Here is a 19,584-nt window from a genome sequence, read left to right as displayed (position 1 = left end):
TCACTCGAAACATTTTTCTTGGTTTTGTGCGCTTTTTAAATTCATTATGTACTGCTGCTAAATCGAAAAATGGCACAATACTACAAGTTGTACAATGCACCAACAATTGCACAATACTACAAATTGTACATTGGTAATAAAACCTGTGCTTGGCCATAAGATTGAACAACTAATGAATGTAATTCTCAATCCCGCACACTTTGGTGTTGACGCTATCATTTAGATGGGAGAATATAAGGCAAGTGGGGTAGGGGGATGAAAGGATAGACGTATTGGATGGAATAAAGGGAGAAATAATGTACGCGGAATTAAAGGCCAATTAAATGTAGAATGGCGTACCAGGGTGCGCCTTGTTAGACGAAGCTGAGAAATGTAGCAATGATCTGCCTGTGTCCATCCAAAACCTACTTAAAACGGTAGACCACCATTAATAATAGACAGCATTCAGCTGATATTTCTTTAAAAACCATACGAGCCTATTGCATGGTGCATTCAAAGGCATCTGGATGTTATCTTGTTTTCGGATGCTCTTTCTTCCAGACTTGTGACGGCATGAATTTTGTTTACACTAATTTTAAAGACTGATATAAATTAAAGTGCAGAGCAAGGTAACCGCTGAAAAACCAAAAACATTTAGAATTTAGGAGAAATCATCTACCAAGCACTAAATGAACAAAACAAATCGTTGAAAAATTGAATTATAACAATTGTTCTAATTGTAATGCATGACTGAGAAACTTATAGTGCGATTAATAAGAATTTTCCCGTGTTCACAGGATAATATTGAAGAATAGCAAAATCCAAAGCAGGGAAAGGAACCCAATTTTGATTTTTTTAGCAGCTACGCCCTAAGTGTGGCCTTCATGCAAAATTGTTAAAGTTCCAGAAATAAAAATTATTGGAAGATACTGAGATGAGCGAGTGAGTGGAATTTCACGTTGATTTTGCTTATATTAGAGCACAAATATAACAAATGACCTTCTAACGACGCTCACTCGACGCCATTGATATTTCGATTCCTAATAATGAATGAGGACTAAGGGAACTGACCCGAAAACGAGATCTTTCTCCGAGTTTTTCAAAACGAAGGTGTTTTTCCTTGAATTTGTGGCTAAAAATTCCACAAATTGGCAATTATCACCGTCGTCAGGCATCGTTATTTATAAAATTCGACTAAAAATAATATAAAAAAGTGCGACTCAGAAGCCTGTTATCGAAAAAAACACCCCTCTCTGAGCCGGATCTCGCCGTTTGAAAAAGTAGCCCATTTCCGTATCATTAATTACCAGTGGGAATATCAAGTGATCCTGCTCATTTGGTGTAAATAATTTGTTTACTTCAAGTCGCCATTCGAGTGTGCTTCTCCATGAAATACTTCTATTATAACTACATACGGTTAACTACCATTTTAGTTTCACACTTAAATAGTAGCCGACATTCTCCTCTGAAAACTGAAATTTTAATGCCGTGACCGATCATTCCATAAAGAAATCAATGATTAAGGATGTCATATTTTCGTATTTCTCTTATGAATTGAATAAAAGTTTAAACAAACCATTTATATCCCAAAAAGCTGCGCGAGTAATGATTTAAAAAAAACCGACAACATATTGAAAGCAATAAATAATATGATAAAACATTTTCACAGCACCGTTGCGATAGCATAATACGAGGGTCATCCGGAAAGTAGTACCCGTTCGTGAAATAAAGACACAAAAGTAAATATTAACAAACATAAAAAATTTTATTTGAAAGAGGATACTTTAAACTACTTCTCAACATAATCTCCAAGCAAATTAAGGCATTTGTCATAACGTGTGACAAGTTTCTGTATTCCTGCTGCATAGTCCTTCGCCGCCAGCTCATTGAGATACGCGAGGGACCCATCTTGCACAAATTTTTGCATAATGCAGATGGTGTTTAACAATTTCATGAACAATTGTTCGAGAAACATTGGGAAAATGCTCACAGATGTCATCAATTGTGACGCGCCGATCGTTCCTCACGAATTCGTCAACTGAGCTCACCAGTTGGTCTGTAATGACAGACGGTCTCCCCGAACGCTCATCGTCGTGTGTGTTCCCCCTCCCCATGTTGAAGTTGCGACACCACCGCCGAACAGACGACTCGTCCATTACATTGTCTCCATACACCTCCTTTAATTGGCGATGAATATCACATGGGCGAACGTTTCTTGCATTGAGGAATTTAATCACTGCCCTCACTTCACAACTGGCGGCGTTCTCAATTTTTTTAAACATTGTAAACAATCACAGAAACAACACAGGCAATGCTAGCGTCACGCAACTTGGCTCAGAGAAGGCAGACAAGCCACTGAAGCTATCTGACCTCGTCCAGCGGCTACTCGCGTCGTCAGCACTTCATGCGGCACGAACGGGTACTACTTTCCGGATGACCCTCGTATAAATAATCAGGTTATAACAACAAATTTACATTTAATTCATAAATCAGAGGCTCAATCCTACCGGCGTAACAATACTGGTTTTAAGTGTCAACAAGCTTTCCTAAGAGTAATGGCTCAAGCATTAAGATTAATTTTGTGAAGTTAGGTAAATTCCTATAGCCAAGATTGATTTTGAACATGGAGGGAACACTAGAACAGGATCTGGGTTTGGATTATGAATATGAATTTTACATATTATTTAAAATTGGAGCTCGGGAATATTACGCACTATTTCTTCAATAAACTTCGTTTATAAACAATTTGTTCATATAACATTTAGATACATATATGTATGATTACATTTATACATATGATTACATTTATAAAACTAAAATAATCTCCTAACTTATAGAGTACGTTTATATTGACAGGCTCTAGAATTACAGCTCAAAGTAAGCAGTAGGTACAGTATGTACACCCCATAATCCCATGACACAGTGGGAGTTGGATCGTGATTAATATCCAAAGTAATCCATGAATATTCATCCGTCGGAAATATGATACTATTATTGCTATTGATTATTCCAACTTCTAGAGGAATTCATTCCAAATGAGGCAGAAAATTTAGTCTTGGGAAAAAGAATGGATTACAGTCGATAGGTTTTAAGCCAAATTCATGGAGTTTAACTTCAACCCTGTTTAATTACCTATTCACAGCTCCAATAAAACTAGAGAGTTTCATTTACTTAAACGATTTTATTTTTGGTCCTCGTTTAATTTCCTTTATCGAAGAAAATAAATAAGAGCGTGTAGAAAATAATCCACTAAAATACAAAAGGTAACAAAAAAAACTGAACCAATAATTTATGATTTTCGGAAATCAGTACGCCATTGCCATTCGGAAAAGAACTAAACGGAATGAGGCGAGCACACGTGTTGATACTTAATTTTTTGTTGATCATCCGGTATGATATAGGGTGCTATAATTCTGCAAATATCCATTATAAACCCGAGTGCGAAAATGACACGATTGAATTTGTTTCAAAAACGAAACAAACTGGGAGTAGGTAGGGAAAAAAACGCGAATTTTGATGAAAATCTGACTATGTACACGTACTGGTTCATGTAGAACTTTGAATAAAGATCAATTTAATGTCGTTCAGGTATAGCTGTCAGCGGCTTCCTTCGTCGAGACTTTTGATATTGTTGTTGCTCATTCTCTTGCTGTTGCTGTGAGAGATTTTCTTACTTGTTCGTTGTTGCTGCTGTTGTAGGTGCCTACAACCTTTAGGCTATAGCCATTTTCATGGCTTCTGTTGGTGTTCTATATAGTTATCCCCGGTGTTACTTTTAATGATTTTGTCGTCACTGTGTTTGCTTGCGCTACTGATGTTATTGGTGGTGCTGTTTTCGTTGGTGTTGTAGTTCTTGGTGCTGTCGTTCGCGTTGGTGCTCTTATCGCTTGTAAACGTTGGTGTTGTTGTCACTGATGCTGCTGTTGTTGGTGTTGTCGTTGGATTTTGGCTGGGGTTGTTGGCTCTGGAGTTTTCGTTGTTGGTGTTTTGTTGTACATGTTGGTGTCGTAATCGCTGGTACTGTTTTTCGCCGAAACTGTTGTCGTTGATGCAGTTGCCTCTGGTGCTGTTGTCTCTGTAGTTATTGTCATTGGTGTTGTAGTCGATGGCATTTCCGCTAGTGTCTTTGCCCCTGGCGCTGTAACTTTTGTAGATAAAGTTGGTGCTGTTGTCGTTCGTTTTGGTGTTGTTGTCACTGGCACTATTGTCATTGGCGAGGTTTTCATGGTTGGTGTTATCGTTCGTGTTGATATTGTAGTCACTGATGTTGCAATCGCTTGTGTTGTGATCGCTGACGTTTTAGTCGCTGGTGTTGTTTCAGGTGGAGTTGCAGTTGCTGTTGTTTTAGTAGTTTATGTGGATGTTGTGGCTGCTGGTGTTGTTGTAGTTGGTGTGGATGTTATGGATGTTGGCGTTGTTGTAGTTGGTGTGGATCTTGTTGCTGCTGGTATTGTTGTAGTTGGTGTGGATGTTGTGGCTGCTGGTATTGTTGTAGTTGGTGTGGATGTTGTGGCTGTTGGCGTTGTTGTAGTTGGTGTGGATCTTGTTGCTGCTGGTGTTGTTGTAGTTGGTGTGGATGTTGTGGCTGCTGGTGTTGTTGTAGTTGGCGTGGATATTGTAGTTGGCGTGGGTGTTGTTGCTGCTGGTGTTGTTGCCTCCAGTGTTATTGCCACCTGTGTTACTGCCGTTGGTACTCTTTTAACTCTTGTTGGTGTTTTAATCGTTGGTTTTGCTTTAGTTGGTGTTGTTACCGGTTTTTTAAATTGTTGTTTCTATGGGTGCTGGTCCTGTCGTTACTTCTACTTGTTATTTTTTGGTGATATTATCGTTGTATCGTTTCCTGTACGAATACCCATCGATAGACACGTGCTGTTCAATTGGTATAGTATGTTGAACGAGATGAGTACTGCCGTAAGACCAATAAAGCAATAAAGAATGACAAGCTTCGACTAAGAAAGAAACATTTACTTTAGTGATGTAAAATCATTCTCGATTTGTGTGATATGTATTTGAGGGAAGTTATGACGAACCATGACTTTATCCGGCATCTTTATTATGGAAATACCGTCAAGATTTGGAAGAAAGAATTCCCTCCGAGTTGAGGATTTTTTTTAAGAGTCTTTCCCCCAGCTTTAGAGGTGCGGATTGGGGAAACTCGAGAAAACATTTTTTTTTAATTTGTACAATTTCCCCTACATATTCTATGGTGAGATGTCTTTCACGGCTGAGATGCCAGGGGCATTGTTCAGAACCCGAGGTGTTCCGCTCCAACACACCACCGAGTTTCGCGAAATGTTATACTAACATAAACGTACGATAAAAATGTGCGCAGGAAAGGAAAGAGATATTTCTGAGAGTGCATTAAGTCTCACTTAGAAAATAGGCTCCTACAATATTCTTTTAGTTGATGGAAGTTTTTCCCCTTCTACACGACTGCTCCTCCCTTAAAAATCTGAAATTCAGAACTGCAGTGTTCATGAATGTCAACGGTGGTGAAAATGGCGTGGACCACTTGCACGAGAGTGACCTTCAGTTATTGAAATACGCGAAGCAAGCTAGTAGATCGCAAGACGTTCCATTAATCAAGTAGGGAGCAATCAAGGTTGTTTATGACCAAAGACCTGTCTCTGGGTCGTTTCTCGTGAAGGAGAATCTTAAGTGTTCAGCTAGATAGTAAATAATGCTATCAGTAAAACCAAGGTGGAGAAAATACGACCCAAAAGCCGCATTAAGCCTATTTATTATTACTACAACACGCGATCGTGTCATGACATGGTTATATTGGAGTAAAATTCAATTGGAGACGCCTCATTGTACACACCCTCAACATTAAACCTTGCAACATCGCTAAATTGCTTCATCTAGCCCTCTTAATTCAATAATAAAAATCTTCAATCAATCTTAAGAGTTACTACGGCGACTCAAAGTAACTCTTAACATGTAAGTATAGGGTAGAAGTTGGATGAAATTTGTCGTAAAACATTTCTATAAGTTTGGATTCGTAAATAACATAAACAAGGGAACCAACGAACCACGTCCCCGTTATTTGATAACCTGGAATCGAGCAAAAATTATACCTCTAGGTTGCAAGTACGTTTAATGCACACACAAAAGCGAAATTGTTCAACTAAAAAATTAAACGCAAAAACTGAGTATAGAGGAATTCCATGTAATCCACATTTGGCAATATCAGAACAAATAAACCAAACTAGACCTCATACACTCAAAAGAGTTTAATATTGTGTTTTATTCTCAGTATTAGAATCAGTTTTATTCTCAGTATTGATTTCACATCTAGTTTAGCACCTATCATTGAATTTCCACTGTAATTTGAAAAATATTTCCGGGATAATGAAATATTCCATTAAGCAAAAGAAAGAGTACATATTAAAAAATTTAGGTTTCGAATAATGCCTAATTACTCTATTCAATTATTCATATGTATTTTTCAATATCTCCATAAAGAAAAACCGGGGCTCTAGATCCACAGTTTGCAAATTGTAGATGCTTAAACTATTTGACGGAAAAACATATACATTGTCGAACATAAGCATAGATGAATATTGAACATGAATGAATGAAAACCTCGACGAAACATGGATGGTCTACAGGTACCTGTATACCAAAGTGCACGTAAAACTCACGAATGCTCCCTCCTTACTATCTTCCGTACGGCTATCAACCCAATTTCCTGCAACAAATTTACGAGTCTAGGCCGATCAAAAAAAATAAGCGACAGAGTTATGAATTCTTCCTGCCATGGCTATTCTTTTAGGGAGAATAATGCAGCCGAGGACTTCAGCGCGAAATAATTTTGAGTAATGTTTCCGCGCCATCGACGCCCACGACTGAAAAGGTCGATAACCAATATTAATGCATCTTATTCCACTTCAAAACCTTTTTAGGGAACTGATTCCCCTCGCGGCGGAATGATTAATCTCTCCGCCACGTGACGTCATTGGCATCATGAGTTACGTCACCGCTGCACCTCATTTTTCTTCCTCGCGAGGGCGCGCGGGCGCTCGGAGGCGGAGATGCGCCGTAAATCGAGAATCCATCACCCTCCATTTCCAACGCGCAAAACGGGCCGGGGAAAAAATATGCGAAGATAACACATCACGCAACGGACGCGCAAGAATAAATGATATCTCAACGGCATTGTCTTCTTTTTAACAAATGCGTTTCGGAGGGCGGTGGCAGGGTGGTTCGGCGTTTGTTTGGCCGGTGGGTGCTGATAGTGTCATGGCTTGTTAAGGGCGGGGTAGAGGGAGAGATGGCGGGGAGGGGGAAGGTGGAAGCCGACATGGCGCGAACCCGGCACCAATGCTCAGAGCTGAAAGTTTGAGCGAAACCATGCATTGACTCGCGCTTTTTTGTCCCTCCCATCATGCCTTCCCGCCTTTTTATTCATCTCCCGGCACATAGAAGCGTGCGTCGCGCGCGCGGAGGATGTTGGGCCGACGCGGGACATTAACAATCGACGGCGAAATGTTTTCCTGGCGAGCTGGGGAGAGAGATGGAGAAAATAAACAATGAAAACTCTTTCCGCGCAGTTTTAAATTGAAACAAGAGTTTTTGAATGGAGGGCTATGCATCTCTCCCGAGTGCGTCCCCCTACCTTTTCCTCGCCCCCAGAGAGTCTTTTGTGAGGGAGCAGGAATGGCTGTTCCTGCAGCGAACAGCCGGTAGGCACGCGAGTTCTCGTGCGTGCATTAATGTAAGTAGCACTGTTCAAGTGGTTCGCGTCGATGACTCCTGTTATTAAGATGGCTCTCGCTGTGCTCCATGGATGTGTCATGTTTTCTGCTGCTCGGTTGTAATTTTAGGACGAAATACAAGGCGGGTTTGAGGGTAAGTTGAAATAACAACACATTCTACGTGTACCTTACTAACTGTGCTCTGAGAGGTGATGAAGTGGTGTGTTTTTAACAGGCATACTACGAAAGAAATTTATTTGATGACTTTTTTTACCGAAACAAAAGATAGCTTTAATTTTATCCGGCTGTCTTCCTAAAGTTTTTATTCGTAAAACAAGCATATTCTGTTCCTGATCCTGAGACCTCTTAACCCCGGGGAAATTGATCTATGGCATATTATTGACCAAGCATTCTCTGATGATGCCTTGTACGACACTATTATTCACAACTAAATATCTTCGTTTCCATTAGAGAGCTTTTAATTTAAAGAATTCTGGCAGTCTTATCTGACCAGTCATTCACAAAAACTCTTGAGGGAAAGTGATGCTTTAGCGATAGAAAATTACTGCTCTCAAAACTATCCAAAATACACTCTTTTCTATAGCATACGCACAAATAATGCATGCTGAACGACGAAATTTTATCATTTCCGGTGTTTTGAATCATCATATACGTTGATACTCTCTAACGTTAACTATTGATACCCTCCTCCAACAGTTTATACCGTATAACGGAGTGGTGTAAAGAATAGGGGATTAGAATTAAATATTAGATAACGCCCAGATTTGAAGTTTTGTGATTAAGGTAAAGATGAAGAAAATGCGGCTGAGTTAAGCATCTCAAAGATGAAGAAAATGCGGCAGAGTTAAGCGACAGGTCAAAGACGTACCTGAGTGTTACAATGATATCAAATCTTTCATAGGGCACACACATTATAAGAATATGCGGGTGAGCCTTAAAAAAGCTGAGTTTCATTAGGCTGGTCGTAGTAACATTAAACGAAAAGGTGAGAGAGAGAGGTACCACTTCGCTTTGGCAAAGTCACATTGGGAATACTTGGCATTATTTTTGGATCCACAGGAGATAATTTTAATTCATGAATTGGAAAATGTTCCGAGAAAATCCTCTAGATGTTAAAAATTGCTATGAGAAGACTGTAACCTTGAAGGATATGCTAAAATAATTTGGTTGGGAGCCTTTTTGGTCAAAAAGAATAAAGCAAGACTAGATATATCTTTTCGCGGGATTCTCTAGTCTTGTCTTATACTTGCCTATATACCTTAGAAAGTCACATGGCACCAATGAGTTTCTTTTGAGACGATGACAGCACTAGTATGGCCCTAAAATATGCTGGTAAATTCGAATACAGAGATAACATAAAAGAAATAGACACCGTCACAGACAGAATTCAAGCACTCCTTTCCTCATACGATATGCAATCATAGCAAAATCAAACCCAAAATTAAATTAACATTAATAGTAAAATTTAATGATTGCAGTCGAACAAAACAATTACTGCATGATGTGAATTGAGGTACATACAGGATATGTGCACCAGATTTTGGCATAATAGCTAAATACATGTTAGCTCTTATTCAAAAGTACATAGAAACTAACTCTAATTCAAGGGTATGTACAGATCTAGACTAATTGATAAATTCTAAATAAACTAGTAATGCTGCATGAATAGTTGTTGCCCAAAAACCCTCGTTACACACCCTTGCGGGGCATTGTACAAATGTAGATGTAGATATATTGTTTCTGTAAGACATTGCTGGCAAGTGTATCTTTTTAAGTTGAGCAAGCCATTATTTTCCGTAAGTAAGTTATCAATTGACTTACCTTACCTTTTATAGGCTTGCAGGGAAACATTCTCCTTTCATATAAGTAAATTTATTTTATAATCGATCGTGTCAACATACATTGTGAGAACGTGCGGAAAGTTGTGTGTTGAAGATAGCGACAATGTAATTTTTTTAATACGCGATGACAATGCATGTAACAGCATATGATTTCTCTTATTTAAGTAGAAAATTATTTCTGTAACATTCATTGATAATGAAGATTGTTATATGCAAGGAAATTTGGAATAATCCACCGATTTACTGGATGAAAAAGTATCTAGGTCGTCATAGCAACAATAAAAGTAATTAAGTGGTGGTTTACAAGTTCTGATGTATTATAATGTTTTCCCCGGTACTGGAAGTAAATAAAAATATGCGATTTAGCTTAAAATACGCGAACATTCTTTATGAGTACTAGACAACAATGAATGCACCGTATAATGCTCAGGGCTCGTGTAGCAGACGTGGAGTGGCATGCGTTTTCATTATTTAAAATTGCGTCATTTAATGCACAAGGACAAGGTGTAATCATCCGGTTTCTCCACTTTAGTGGTTTAAGAACATCAACATTAATTCTAGCCTGAGTGCAATGAAAGTTTTATCCAATGAGTTTTTTCAAATACAATAGGAGTTTTGTGTGGGTGAAAATAACATATACGTTCATGGGTGCAACGGTTGACCTAAACTGACCAAAAATCATGTGACAACGAACCCTAGCAGCTACGGATACGGGCCATTCGGTTTTTCCAGTGGGAGCAAGTGACCTTTGCGTTCTCGGTGGCAATGGAATCATGCATCTACGCAGTAAAAAGGGCGTTTATCTAGAAAAAAAATTTGGTGAGAATTAACAGAAGTTTCAACTTTCTCACGCCAGTAGCCCGCCATAAAAAAATAATGTACATTAGAGCTTGAACGCACCTGTTCTGTACGATGACAACGCATTACATTATTTCATTTATCTTCATTGAAAAAAGGATGAGACATGGAACAATATTTTTATTTTGAATTATTAAGTGCAGTACGCTTTCATATTTCCCCACACCAAGCAGAACGCACGAGAACATTTTCCGATCATGATAACAACATTGTCTCTGCATCATGACAAAATAAAAATAGTACATTATATCTCTTCTTTATTAAAATGATTATGCAATCATTATGTTGTGAGACCACTTCACATACGATGGAATTAAAGTAAACAAAATTAACATTGCGTCGGAATACTAGAAATATTAAGTGAATTACATGAATGGAGAGGAAGCCGAAAAAGCGTAAGATGATATCATGAAAGTGGAAATTGGAGGAGAAAAAATATGGAATATAAATAAAACTCGACGCAGTAGACACTGACGCTAGATGAATATTGGAATAATGAAGGGTGTGTAGGGAGTGAGAGTTGGATGAGCACACAAAAAAAAGAATAGGAATTTAATCAGGAAAAACCCCTATAACTTGGGGCGTGGAGTCAACATAGGACGGGATATTTGGCGGAACTTGTAACAAATTGCTTTGGAAATCGTCACAGATTTACATGGTGGTCAACGATTAAAAAGAAAATCAGCGGGGGAGGGGGGCACAAAACGGGTAGCTGCTAATGTGACAGAGTCCCAGGGGTGACTGAAGCTTATTTACACAACTCTTAAACGACCGCTGATGCTGGTCAGCTAAAATAAGCTGGCTTCACAAAGCCGTTGCGTCCGTCTCCGAAGTCTGTTTTACGACAAGTGAGTCCGCTAGGGTGAGGATACGTCATTTGAATTCAGCCATAAGTGCACTGATACCTCGGAAAAATCAATAGGCTGTTGCAAATCTAGCGGGGTCGTACTCCTCAGAGACAGTTTTGTCTATAAAAGCAGCAGAGTTGAGAAACGAGGACGAAAGTCACGAGAGAACTAGCTAGACTTGGGATTTCACAAGGATACAAGGCAATCGAGTTTACCACAGACACCGTGGGGATTATTAGCACAAAAGCGCCACATATCATATCGATGTCTATGAGCAGGATAATAGTTTTTGACAGTCTTTAGTTTTTGCACATATCACCTAGCGATAAATTCAATGCAATAAAAAAGGATGGTATTTTTTTTACTTTGAACTTATCTCAACTGTTGAAAAAAAGAGAGACGTTTTAGGCGTGATATGGTGGAATATCGTGATTAATTACAAATTGGCAATTCCCCATAAAATCCCATTATGTGGAAAATTGATAATTTTTATTTAATCAACTATTTTTGACCAACACGAATAATTTGCACAGAATACTATTATTCCCCAAAATTATTAGCGCTCCTTCAAACACTTCATTCTCATTCTGACTGGTACACCTTGGAAGTTTAAGAAATTAATTGGCATCTATTAAATGAGTGATATACGGAATACAGGAATAATAAACAGTAATTGAGGGAAATTGGAAAAAAAACAAGAATAAACTCAGCGAATGATATTAGTGGTGCGATGCAAATTCTTCTGTTCTCATTTAAGATTTAATTCCGATTCATACTTCAATAGGCTTTAATATTGCCAATGATTCTTGGAAGTTAGCGGACACTTGTTGGCCAACGACGCTCAGGGAATTAAGCATTGGAAATAAAGGGAGGGAGGGAGTAACGTATAAAAAGATATGCGCCCGACCGGCGTAAGCTTCCGAGAACGTCAAGCAATTAGGAGGCACTTTCACATCCATAAAATTTCACTGTGAAAACACATTGGAAGCTAATGTGGGGACACGCATAGAAGGGCCTGGAGTCACTAAAGGGGGATTGACGGTTTTATAGAGATTAGAAGGGAAATTACCTATACCTTTGAGTTTATATTCACTGAACAAAATTGCTCTTCTTCAAATCTCACCCAACGCTTTGATTGTTTGGTATTTAAAATATAAGTGACAGTTAAATAATTGAACATTGCGTCAATTTTAAATAAGATCATATCAAATACCTTATTTTTATCAATAAATTAAACACACCTCTATTAAGCCTAGGTCCTTGCATGTAAACGAGCGGATGATACGAAATAGCAAACGGAATCTTACTTATAATTTATCTACTGAGTAAGATTAGTAGAGTCTACAACAGAATAAAACGCAACCTTTGTCAACTGCTGTGGAAATTATGGATTCAGGGAATTAATACTTTCGCATATGATACTTCCAACCTCTGTCTCGACTGAAGTAAAGCATTGACGGCCTTAAGAGAAAAAAGAATGTGAGGCCTATTGGTAAGAAAACATTCCAGTCACATTTAAAAAGTATTTTTAGAGGGATGTACATTCAAACAGTATATACAGTATAAACAACTTGAAGTTCGGCAGGAGAATTGTTGTTAGTAATATGTGGAGTACCTCTATGAAAATCATTCGCAGGAAATAAAAAAGTTATATACATGATAGTGGCTTTCCACCCACACCGTTGTGTGTAAGTAAAACCTCCATGAAAAAATGCCAAAATTTCCATATTTGCCGAATTGGTGAGTGGTTCAGGATTCTTAGGCATTGTACGTGACAAAAATAGCTAGAAAAAAATGAAGAAAGTATTATATGGGCTGTATACGATAAATTTTTACGCGTTTGTCATATTGAGAGAATGGATAGGAGTCAACTGACTGAAAAATTTGAAAATTGGAACTTCTTTTATTGAGCGAATTATTTAAAATCCCAAACAATGTCGGCAGATTAAATCCCCCTCATAAAAAACGACAGCCAAACTCCAGCACTGACCAATTTGAACATTCCACAATCTCTCTCACCATTTGCGATAGCAAAAGAAGACTATCAACCTAACACTTTCTGCCGTACGTCCTCTTAGATGATGGCAAGGTAATAACTTGGATGGATATATTAAAGCTTTCGAAAAATAATGTTTTACTTTTCGTGAAATGAGCGATGAAAAAAATGTTTGGGGTACCTCAGAGGTTGCTAGGCTATCCTTAATGTTAAGAGTCGTATCGGTAGATAACATTCCCACATCTAATGCCATCAGGATTTCAACGTTCTTGTGAGACAATGCATGACTGTGAAAGGGAAAAAGAAGAAGTACACACGAAAGTACAGGATATTAGGCAGCGAAGGGAAACTAGATTTTTAAAACTTTGTCGCGATAAAATTAGAAGGAAACCGAGATCTTAAGAGGAAACAGGCTGGGAATAACTCACGGAGGGAAGGTTAAATTACAAGAGAAATCTCTTGCGTGCATTGAAAGGTCTCTTTTAAGATGATGTTGAAAACTGATCAAAATTCCCAAGAAAAATAATATTAAATAGATCAATTGTAGAACCAACATCATTAAATTGATATTATGACCGCGTTAGATGAAGGACCAGAAAAACTGAAAACCGTCCGCACTAGGCGGAAAACATTTAACATTCTAAGTAGCCAAGTACATCAGCATTATTCTCTTCATCTTATTTTTTTGTTTTTCTTGTTACTAGCAGCTCATGTTTCTATGAGTGGTGGCATATTTTATATTTAGATACCCTAATGAATATGTAATTATCGCTAAAATATTATCCAATAGTTGCTCTATTTTACATAGTTACCATTAGCTAACAATTTTATAACCCTCAACTTTGATTTTGCGTTATAGCGTGGAATTACCCTCTGCCATACACCACAGAGGTGAATTGCTGAGTAGCATTAAGATGTAGTTAAGGGAAATCATAAAAAAATTAAAATTTCTAGAAGCAACTAAAAATAAGGTTTATGCGACTTTTTCTATAAGGCAACGATTTGAAAGTTTTGCGTGGCACGCGAGAGAAAAAAAACTAGCATTTATTTTAAGCATTTTATTTATCCCACGCGAAAGTCTCTCCTTCCCTCGTTTTATCCCGCTGATCTCATCTGGCGATGAAATGAGCGGTCTTAATTACTTCATTGTGAGCCAGAACTAAAGCCTACACATAACTTACACTTACTTACCTAAACTTACTTACACTTAAGCCTAATCTAAAACTTCTTTCAAAAATATTAAGTCTGGCTTTCGCTGGACGAGACTATGGGGGCTTCCTATTCGGAATTATATACTAACCCGGCAACACTTACTTTCCCCTAACAGCAAGCGGAGCTTCTTTCATCTTCTTCCGGTTTATTAATTAACAATTTAACCACTGAATCCTAAATACTCGCTGCACGTTACCAAACTACGTTCAAAGAATTAAATGAAAACTGAATAAAAACCATATGGAGCGTAGTGCTTTATGGAAGTGTACCATGATCTATGAGACAAGAGAATGTGAGTCGAATGCATTTTTGAGATGTGGGTTTAGCGGAGAATGGAGAAAATAAGTTGGACGGAACAGGACAAACAATGAAGTTTTTAAAAGGTTGGCCGAAGAGAGGAAGTTACTAGGAGAAATCCGAACAAGGCGGAGAAAGTGGATGGAGAAAACACTGAAAGGTAGTGTTTATATATTGAATGACATGGTAAAAGGGAGAACTATGGGTAGGCGGGTTAGAAGATGCGAGAGAACAGGCTTTTTAGACAGCGTGGCGGTTGGTAGAAGTTACGCAGAAGTGGGGAAAGAAATAATGTTAGGTAAGAAAGATGAAATAATTGTGATGCGTAGAAGTAAATAGCTGCTAGGGATTGCCTAAAAAATCTACCCTTATTGATTGAATTCCATGAACAAATGGATGATGCGAAGACAAAATAAATGACTGGTCACAAAAAATCCTGATCATCTTATACCCACAGTTGAAATGAAATGAACACTTTTAGTGTCGATTCTACGAATAAAGGGATCAGAAAATGATGCGGGCTCGGATAGAAATCGTTTAATGTATATTTCTTGTCCCATTGCCTAACATCGGACTGGCACTTTCCCGAAACAATTCCACAGAATCAAGGCTCCGGAATCCGAACGACACGTGCGGATTTCAACCACATACACGTTCTTTCTACAAGCCTAAGTGGGAACGAATGCATCCCTGTGGTAATGCTTCCATGAATATTCCAAATAACACCTAATGAACGAATTAGGGAAATATATGCAGATATGTTACACCAAGAGAAAGGCGCCATAAAAGCTTCACGAGGCCCCAGGGGCGCCGCGTACGGTGTGAATGCAGAAGAGCCGCGTGATTCTGCCGCGCCGTTCTCCATTTTTGCTGTCATTAAATATTATAATTGCTTTATATTCGCGGCTCCTCTCGACGAGAGCTCATTTTTGACCATGCCTAACATGCAGATTCACAATAACGTAGAGGTAATAACAGCGGAAGCCATCTACTACATTCGCAAGGGGTAAATTTTATTAATTTCGTCAGGCAATAAAATTCCAATTAGTTCCCTTTTAATGATACTGTATTTCCACAGGGGAATGCTCATATGCTGTAGCCAATTATGATACCTGAACGACGTACGTTGTGATAGGATTACCTCCTGAGACGAATAGTACACTTCAGGGGTCACGACCACATCTAGGGTGCCCAGAATCGATTAATTGAATGCTTCAATTGACGTTAACGTAAACTCGATACGCTTCGAAAATATGTTCATGCTCCGTGCGATAAAAATATTAAAAGTTCACCAAAAATAACACAGAACTTCGTGGAAGGTAAGCATATAACGACAAGATTCGAATGAATGTCTTTCGGGTGAGGATTACTTTTCCAGTCAAAGAGTGCAAATCATGAGATTTTGCACGCGAAGTGTCGGTCATGAACGATCTTTACCCTAACTAATAGTACGTGTACGGGAGCATGAAACGCTAATTAAAGACAAATATATGTTTGTCAAAAACTAATAACACAAAAACAAAAAAAAACTAGTATTTTCAGGAAAAAAAATGAGATATCAAGCTTATGAGATGAGGGTGTGGAAAAGAATGGAGGAAAATAAGGTGTCCCAAGAGGAAGACCAACACCAAATTTTTAAAGCTGATGGTGGAAGAGTGAAAAATACTGTGTGAAATTCGTAAAAGGTGGATAGGTGGCTATAGTATATATTCAGAGGAAGTAGGATGTTGGTGAGGGGGAGAGGAAGGAAGACCTTTTGGATGGCAGTATGCAAGAAAATCAAAGAAGAAAATAACGCAGGGTAAATGAGTTGAAGCAGGATTCCACGCATTAGCTGTTGCTAGCCACTGCACAAAGCCTACCTTTATTATTACATTATTATTTATTATTAAAATGTACCCTGCAAGCTACCGGTAGGGTGTGTGGAAGGGATTATATCACCAGAGTAATTTTGACCCAAAATACTTTTCCCCCCTCGTGCGGTCGGATAACGTTGTTCTGATCCCTTATCGTTCGTGGGAAAAATGACATCATATCTACTAGTATAAATATATATCGTCTTATCTATATCTATATACAATGTTCTACACTTAATCTCTCTAATTTTATTAGCATGATCTCTCCCAGTATAGAACAATGGGGTTAATACGTAATACATCTCAACATCATCACTGAAAAGACATCCAATTTACGCGTGAGATTTAATCTGTAATTTAACCTTCGCTCCGTGAGTGATTCCCAACCGAGCTTCTCAAATAATTTTGAAACGCTACTCAATTTGTTGTGATAAATTTTTACAAATTTAGCTCCTCTACACTTCAAGCGATCCGATTCGGCAATTACTGCAATACAACTTCGTGAGGATAGCATATACTAGCAGGATATTCTAAATGAGGTCTAACTAGCGAAACACAACTTTTCTCTATTACCTTTTCATCACATTTCCCCAATACTCTTCTGATAACTCCTAATTTTTTGTTATCGACAGATGTTTACAACTCACTTCTTCTTTTTAGACCATAACCTTTTATATATCATTGAAGTAGAAAAAATCCATTTTCTCGCATATCATATTTAAATTGCTTTCCAAATTGTTTTCGAATTATGTCTTGCCGGAGCATACGCTGCGATATTCTCAAGGTGAGATATTCCCTGTGAATCCAAGTCTTTACGGAAGGCGCACGTGCCTCAATTCGGTAGAGTACACGAGAAGTTTATTGGGAAATGGCTTTGTGTGCGGCGAGACTGCAGTAAACATGCACGTGTGCCGCAGACGAACGCAGGGCAATCGAACACAATAGAAGTCCGCGGAGCTTTTCTAAAATACAGAATGCATTATGAAACGAAGCCATAAAATTCTATCACAATGTTTATTTTATGATTCACCAACCTCTCGGTGACTGATATTGGGTATTTGGAATGCCTTGCTATTGAATTTGTGTTGGATACTGCTCTACAGTATACTAGTTCCATGACGAGGCTTGGCCTATGAATCCGAGTCAACTGCCAGGACTAACGGCATCCAAAGTCAGGGCTTCCTCACTTCTGTTTGGAAACGCGTCTCAAAACGCTTTCAATGACTTTTTGTCATTTCGGATGCGGATTTCGTATGCCGAAAGTAAATGGTGGTGTATTCTTAAAATCGTAGGGCGGGCGTCTAAATTGGAATGTAAATTACACTGACGACGTTACAGACATTCCACACTTGTTGTAGGCAAAGTTGCTACAATACTCCGAACCCTTAATTGATTTCACCTAAATTTATTCATTTCTTTTTTACCTATAATTCCATTATTAAGGTGTTTTATATTTATCTCCATGAGATACGTATAGAATAGACAAAAAACAGCAATTTAAGGTACCATCGTGGCATACCGTTTACCTATTCTTTCTTTTCACGTACACGGTGTAAAATTCTCACCCAGTAGTGTGTGAACTTCAATATCAAATTCATGCACATATGAAAACTCTGGGCATCGAGAACTGACATGAAAACTTATTATTACCTTTTTGGGCACTTTGTACCCATTAGGTCCTTTTGACAAGGATATTTTTAAGTAAATATTTGCCATAATCCTTGAGTTTGACAACACGTAACTATTATAATTATTGTCATCTCAACGTGGTTATACGGACATATTTCGTAGACCATTATCAGCTGTTACATTGATATCAACCGAAAATGAAATCCATTAATCATTCTTTTATTCCCAAGTTATTTGTTCAGCCATATTCCATTACCATTATTATTTTAAACCTTAAACACTGTGTTTTGACCAAATATGATTCGAAACCAATCTTAAAGAATATTATGTTAATTTCACAATAATTAAGAAAACATTCCTCAATCACTAGAAATGTGGAAATGCTACAGAATGCGATAACCAATCACTATAAGTCATTTGATAGCCTAAACACAACTTCCTATATGTACGAGTACCAGTACTCGTATTTAATCTAAGCTATCGATCGACAGAAACCACTATGGCAATAAATCGACACATAGGAAACTTTCAAGGCTGAGAAAAAATAGTTTAGAACTGTGCGAGTGGTAACGGAGTACCCCAATGGAGATTACTTGAATATATAGTATGGCTTTTACCGTGTAAAGATGTTTTCACCTAAGGACTATCTACAAGTACTATATCCGAATCCACAAGGAAACCATATAATAATGGGGTTTACGGGAAATGTACATTTCTCGTGCCGTAAGACAGGGAAGAACAGCCCCGGGGAATGTATGAAGCAAGGTGGTGCTACAGATGAACGAAAAAGATTGAATAGGCCGAGAAAATCGTCAATGAAGAAAACCGACGAGTGACGGGAATAAAGAGAGAAAGAGATTTGTTGAAGGGAAGACCAACCTCTGGGACGGTTTGTTTGTTGGGGAGCTAATCATTACCAACATTCTGGGAATTGTCGAGTCTCGACAATGACGAAATTTTGATGTCCTGATCTCGATGACTTCTGAAGCTTACGAGCAAGAGTTGGGAATCGTCGGGGTTGTGAGGTTACCACCTCGGTATTGTCGGCGAACGACACTTCCGAGAACTTGCTGAGTGGACCTCTCAAAGACAATGACGGACGTGAGAATGGGCAAGGACAACAAAAGAAGTCCAGGAACGACATTACTCGAATAAATAACGATGAATAAACATGCAAACGTAGGGAGTTGACGACGATGCTACTGAGATGAGAATGGAGTAGAGTGCTGCGGACAACTGTTCTTCTTGCTGACAACAGGGGATGACAATGGACCATGATACAATCCATCCTTCCAATTTTTTTTAACCCCACTCCGGATCAAGCGCGTCTTACGCCGGAGTCCTCACATA

General features: G+C 38.4%; 2 protein-coding genes across 4 annotated transcripts in view; one reads left to right on the top strand and one right to left on the bottom strand.

Annotated features, from left to right (window-relative positions):
• The window catches only part of LOC139700969 (diacylglycerol kinase eta), a 329,383-nt gene that overhangs the window by 142,809 nt on the left and 166,990 nt on the right, over positions 1-19,584 (bottom strand). The window lies entirely within an intron of this gene.
• Positions 70-5,569, top strand: LOC139701103 (uncharacterized). The gene is made up of 4 exons (XM_071599679.1): positions 70-133; positions 3,737-3,874; positions 4,034-4,701; positions 5,384-5,569. Exons 1-4 carry the CDS (start codon positions 70-72, stop codon positions 5,567-5,569), a joined length of 1,056 nt encoding a protein of 351 aa, XP_071455780.1.

The sequence above is a fragment of the Hetaerina americana genome, unplaced genomic scaffold, assembly GCF_022747635.1.
Source record: "Hetaerina americana unplaced genomic scaffold, ioHetAmer1.1.p SCAF_11, whole genome shotgun sequence".
In the NCBI taxonomy this organism is placed as follows: domain Eukaryota; kingdom Metazoa; phylum Arthropoda; class Insecta; order Odonata; family Calopterygidae; genus Hetaerina; species Hetaerina americana.
This window is presented reverse-complemented; position numbering and strand designations above follow the sequence as displayed.